At 35.9% G+C, this 5794-nt stretch overlaps 1 protein-coding gene across 1 annotated transcript; it reads left to right on the top strand.

The window, feature by feature from the left end:
• The first annotated feature begins 1504 nt into the window (after positions 1–1504).
• LOC129962990 (uncharacterized) lies at positions 1505–4970 on the top strand. The gene is made up of 4 exons (XM_056076993.1): positions 1505–2260; positions 2352–2941; positions 3041–3958; positions 4868–4970. Exons 1-4 carry the CDS (start codon positions 1505–1507, stop codon positions 4968–4970), a joined length of 2367 nt encoding a protein of 788 aa, XP_055932968.1.
• The last annotated feature ends 824 nt before the right edge of the window (positions 4971–5794 follow it).

The following is a 5794-nucleotide window of genomic DNA, read 5'->3' as shown; positions in this document are numbered from 1 at the left end:
TTTCAGTTATTGTTTCGTAACATTTGACTATAGCTCAAACAAATAATTCTGGTTTAATATTTTAATATGAATGATCTTTATTAATGGAAGATTTATTACTTTTGCATTTTCTTTTTTATTGACATAAGTATGAAGTGAGTGTTGTATTAGAGATTATATTTTATTGTTGTGAAATAGAACGACAACAAAAGTTGTTAAAAGTTAATTTGTGTTACATTATAAAAAGTGTGTCGCAAGTGCATAAACCATTTTATGTTTAATATTTTAAGAAATGTTTTCAAATAAAACAGAAATTGTTTGGAACATGCACTTGCATTTTAGATTGTTAAAATAAGTTTTATGAATTTAAAAATTATCAAGATAATATTGTTAGCAATTATTATTATTTTACTATATTTTCATTTGAATATTTTTTTTCAATATTGTAAAGAGTATCTCCGCAGTAACATAATTCTTGTTGCGCGTTTAAAAAAAAATTGTATAGCTTAAAAGAAACAGGGTAAATTTCTATTTTCGGGTCAGAATTATTATTTCATAATGGCGTTTTTGGCAAAGGGTATCAAGTGTGATCTTGTAGTGTTGGCAACTGAAATGGGGGAGGAACCGAAATCTGATATGACAGTATATGGGCTGAAATCATTAATTACTGGCAGTCAGGTCTATGAAGAAGAATTTGTCAAAATTTTACTAGAAACAATAATCTCTACAAGAAAGGAACAAGAATTGAAATTGCAGATGGAAACAACAAAGAAAGAGAATGAGTTGAAATTGCAGATGGAGATGGAAGCAAGAAAGCGAGAGATGGAATTTGAATTGGAAAAGAAAAAAATAGAAGCAGGAATGGCTGCATCTAATGCTAGTTCAGCTAGTGGTGGACAATTTCATATCAATCCGCAGATTGAAATTTCTAAGTTCATGCCAAAATTCGACGAAAAAGAATGTGACATTGTCTTATATATGTCATTGTTTGAGAGACAAGTCAAGAGGTTGAAAATTGATGAGGAAAACTGGGTGTCATGTTTAATACCTCTCATGCCTGCAGAGATAGTGGAACTGATAGCAAGAATTCCAGAAGAAGAATTTTTTAATTTTGAACATGTGAAGGAAATCTTGATGAAGAAGTTTAAGAATGCTGAAGGTTTTCGGCAGAAATTTGTTCAGCACCAAAGAAATCCAGAGAAGAGTTGGAAAGATTTCATTTATGAAGTTACAAATTACTTTCAAGGCTGGATAAGTGCTTTGAATGTCACAGATTTGGAGGGACTGAAAGATTTGATCATTGCGGATCAAGTAAAGAAGAGAGTTCCACAAGAGGTTCGTGACCATTTTGTTGACGTATTGGGGGACATTAGTCAAACCCCAAGATTTAGCAGACAAGCTAGAGTGGATTCGAAAAACTTATCGGAGACCGTCGAATCCAAATCCTAAGGCACATCAACAAGTAAATGTTAGAAATAACGCCTTTAGCCGTGATAACAGAGACTATAATAATAGTCCTAAACAGATGAAGCAAGATAAAGGTTTCACACGGAATAGATACGAACCGAAAAACCGTCCAATGTTTACCTGCTATTTCTGTGGAGTGGATGGTCACGTAAAGAAGTTCTGTCCCAAACTTTTAAAGACGAACTCAGATCAAGATAGTAGAAGAAAGGCAAATGTTCACAGAACTGTCGTGGACCCAGAACCGGTAACTAAGGAAACGGCAGTAGTGGCTAAAGTGATGTCTCACAGACGACCTTCTCTTGATAAAGGTCTTTGTAATCTAGAAAAGATACGTATAAGTGTGAATGGAAAGCCTGCAACAGCTTTAATTGATTCTGGCACTGAAATAACTGTAGTCAGAAGAGATATATTGACTGATTTTCCTGTTGAAGATAAGGCTTCAATTTATATAAAAGGCATTTTTGGTCCAGCAGAGAAATGTTCTCTTGTCAATATTCCAATGGGTGTCATCGTTGGCAAAGACGGGAACATGATTCACCAAGAAGTGTTGTGTGCAGTTGCTCCTACTCTGGTGGATGATATACTGTTGCCCCCAGAAATAAGGGACAAGTTGCAGGGTGTTCAAGAAAATTATTTCGTTGATATTTCCGAAAAGAACTTGGAACCGAAGGCAATTAAAGATAGAGAAGTCGTCGATGAAACAAGTGATGACAACCCAGTCTTGGGAAGTGAAGAAATAAGGGCATTCTCTGTGGAAAATTCAGAAAAGAATGCTAAAGAACTATCAAGGTCGGACGAATTTCTTAAAGATCAAGTGGGTTGTCCAGATTTGGAATATGCTAGAAAATGTGCAAATGGAAAGTCCGGAGGATATTATTTCCATAATAAATTTTTGTTTCACAAAGAAAAAAGTTTTAGGGGAGTCCGTTGCTCAGCTAGTTTTTCCTAAGAAGCGTAGACTTGAAGTTCTAAATTTAGCTCACTGTTCGGTATTTGGAGGTCACATGGGCGCAAGAAAAACTGCTGAAAGAATAAGGTATTCTTTTTACTGGCAGGGAATATCCAAAGATGTCAGAGCTTTTTGTCAACAGTGCAAAGAGTGTCAGTTGACAAGGCGAATAAATCAAAAGGACAGAGTACCAATTACTCCTGTGGCAAGACCAGAATTGCCGTTCCAAGTGGTAAACATCGACATCATTGGACCTATAGATCCGCCGAGTGCAAAAGGTCACAGATATATATTATGTCTAGTTGATCAACACACGAGATGGGCTGAGGCAGTACCACTGACCAGTTTAACTGCCAAAGCTACATGTGAAGCACTGTTAACCATCTTCATGCGGACAGGTGTGCCTAATATAATAGCATCAGACAATGGGACTAATTTCAATGCTAGTTTGACACAAGAGTTTGAAAAAAGAATGGGATCCAGCCCAAGATTTTCGGCACCATTGCATCCAGAGTCGAATGGGCAGGTAGAAAGATTTAATCAGACGTTAAAGCACATGCTACATCATGTCATTTTGGAAGAGCCACGTACATGGCATACAAAAATACCATTCATTTTGTAAGCCTATCGAGAAGTCCCCAACAGCACGACCGGCGTAGCATCTTTTCAGTTGTTATATGGACGAAAACCAGAAGGACCCTTATCTATTCTGAGGAACACTTGGGTGGCAGATGAAGAGGGTTTGCCGTTGGATACTACTCCAGTACCTCTTTACATGAAAAAGCTTAAGAAGCAGTTAGAAAACGCAGCTGAGAAAGCAAAATTGATTTCAACAGTACAGCAAGAAATAATGGCTCGTTATTACAATTTGAGATCTACGAAGAAAGTCTTTAATCCAGGAGACAAGGTAATTGTTCTATTACCTGATTCTAGAAACAAGCTTTTAGCTAGATGGCAAGGTCCATGTACCATCGAATCACGAAAGAATGAACATTCATTTTTAGTGAAGATGCCTGATAGTAGTCTGAGGCATGTGCATCAAAATAAAATGAGAGAATTTATTGCTAGCTCCGGAAGTGTGAACGTCATATTTCAAGGCGAGGAGGAATTTGGTGACATCGAAAATACTCCATTGAAAGAAGGCTCCTTTTGGCAGGAAGTAAAATCCGTAGCCTCACCTGACTTATCAACTACGCAGCAAGCAGAATTGGAGACATTATTAAAAGAATTTGAACCCTTATTCAAAAGACCAGTGCAACCAGTTGCAATCGGGGAGCACGTGATTGAACTTTTGCCCAATATTACTAGACGGAAATCGCATTCCTACAGTGTTCCAATGTCTTATAGAGCAGAGGTGGACATACAAGTGAAAGAACTGTTGGACTTACACTTGATTGAACCTTCGAATGCAGACATTACATATCCTATAGTATGTGTGGCAAAGAAGGACGCATCCATTCGAATGTGTATTGACTATAGAGCCCTTAATGCTGTAACAAAAATTCCTAATTACCCCATGAAAGATACACAAGAATTAGTTTTTACTGCGGGGATGGCTCAATGGTTATCTTGTCTAGATTTGCTAAAGGGATATTACCAAATTAAAATGAATGATGAGAACAAAATTTTAACAGCTTTTTCTACTCATAACGGAGTATATCAGTGGAAGGTTATGCCTTTTGGTCTATCGGGAGCATCGGGTACATTCCAAAAAATAATGAATAGTGTTCTTCGAAACCATTCTAGTTATGCTCAAGCTTACATTGACGATATAATAGTGTACTCGAAAACATGGAGCGAACATTTAATTCATCTGAGAAAGGTATTGCAGGAATTAGAAAAGACAGGGTTTTCTGTAAAATTTAAAAAATGCACTTTCGCGGCCCGAGAACTACAATTTTTAGGCCATAAGATAGGAGGAGGTAAGCATGCACCAGACGAGGAAAAAATTGCGGCAATAAAACGACTAGAAAGGCCAAAGACGAAAAAGGAAGTAAGATCTGTGTTAGGACTAATGGGGTTTTATCGATCATATATTCTTAATTATGCGGAAATCGCAACCCCTCTAATTGAATTAACCAAAGGGAAAAAATCAGGAGATGTAAATTGGGGAAAACGCGAAGAAGAATCGTTTTTTAGATTGAAGAAAGCTTTATGTGAGGCGACAGCGTTAAATGCCCCTGATTTTGGTAAACCTTTCGAAATTCACTCAGACGCTTCTGACTATGCAGTTGGTTGTTGTCTAACCCAAAAAGATGAAAAGGGAAATTATAAACCCATCGCATTTGTAGGCCAAAAATTTAACAAAACTCAAAAAAATTGGTCAACCATTGAAAAGGAAGCTTATGCCATTTGGTTTGGATTTAAAAAAATTGATAAATGGTTGCATGGAACTACGGTAGAAATCGTAACTGATCATAATCCATTAAAATACTTAATTGAAAAAACTCCAAAAAGCCCTAAATTAACTAGGTGGGCATTGGATTTGCGACGATGGAGTTACAAAATTACTCATCGTCCTGGAATCTTAAACAAAGACGCTGATGCTTTATCTCGTCTACAAACTAAACATTAGTTCTTTTTCTTGTTAAAATTAGTTCTCAATATCCATTGTGTTACTGCATGTTTTGTTCAATTTTTATTTCAACATATGTACGCTATATTCTTATTGTGTTTAATTATTTTCAATATATGTATTCATTTTTATTTAATATATGTATGCTATGTTCATATTTCGTTTAATTATTTTTCATATATATATATTCGGAGCATTCATTGTTATTTCAATATGTGGATGAGATGTTCTTATTTCGTTTAGTTATTTTTCCTTATATGTTATTAACTTTATCCAAAGGAATCAGAGAAAAACTTTTGCCGTTTGAAGACCAGTTTTTCTCTTAGGGGCGGCGTGTGAGAGCGCTGCGGATGATTAGAACCAGAAAACGAACTGAAGGGAAGAGTGTGGAGAAGGAGTACGGCGGGAGAGACGGGGCCAAGAGAGAAAAAGATGGATGTTCGGAGCTCTATGAGGCTCACGTACTAAAAATTTAAGCTTGCAGTGATTTGTACAAACATTAATGCTCTAAAAGCAACAATATTGAAATTTTCAGTCAATGATAAGTTGTTTAATTTTTCATACACATAGTAACTAATATACACACCACAATTAAAATCATCTATTTGTTTTACATGACGTGGAAAAACAATCTGCCAGTGGCTATTTAAATCGAGCGAATAATTTAATACTATACACCAACAGTTTATTAATGTTGAGGTATCCTTATCTGGCTTATTACAAAATGGGTCAAAATATTCAAATACTTTATTCTTCAAATCAGCTATAATTAATGTCCAATAGGAATTTAAATTTACAGGAATTATAAGAAAATCAAAATTTGC

This window comes from Argiope bruennichi, chromosome 3, assembly GCF_947563725.1.
Source record: "Argiope bruennichi chromosome 3, qqArgBrue1.1, whole genome shotgun sequence".
NCBI classification, from domain to species: Eukaryota; Metazoa; Arthropoda; class Arachnida; order Araneae; family Araneidae; genus Argiope; species Argiope bruennichi.
The sequence above is the reverse complement of the archived record's forward strand: the minus strand, read 5'-3'. Positions and strand labels throughout refer to the sequence as shown.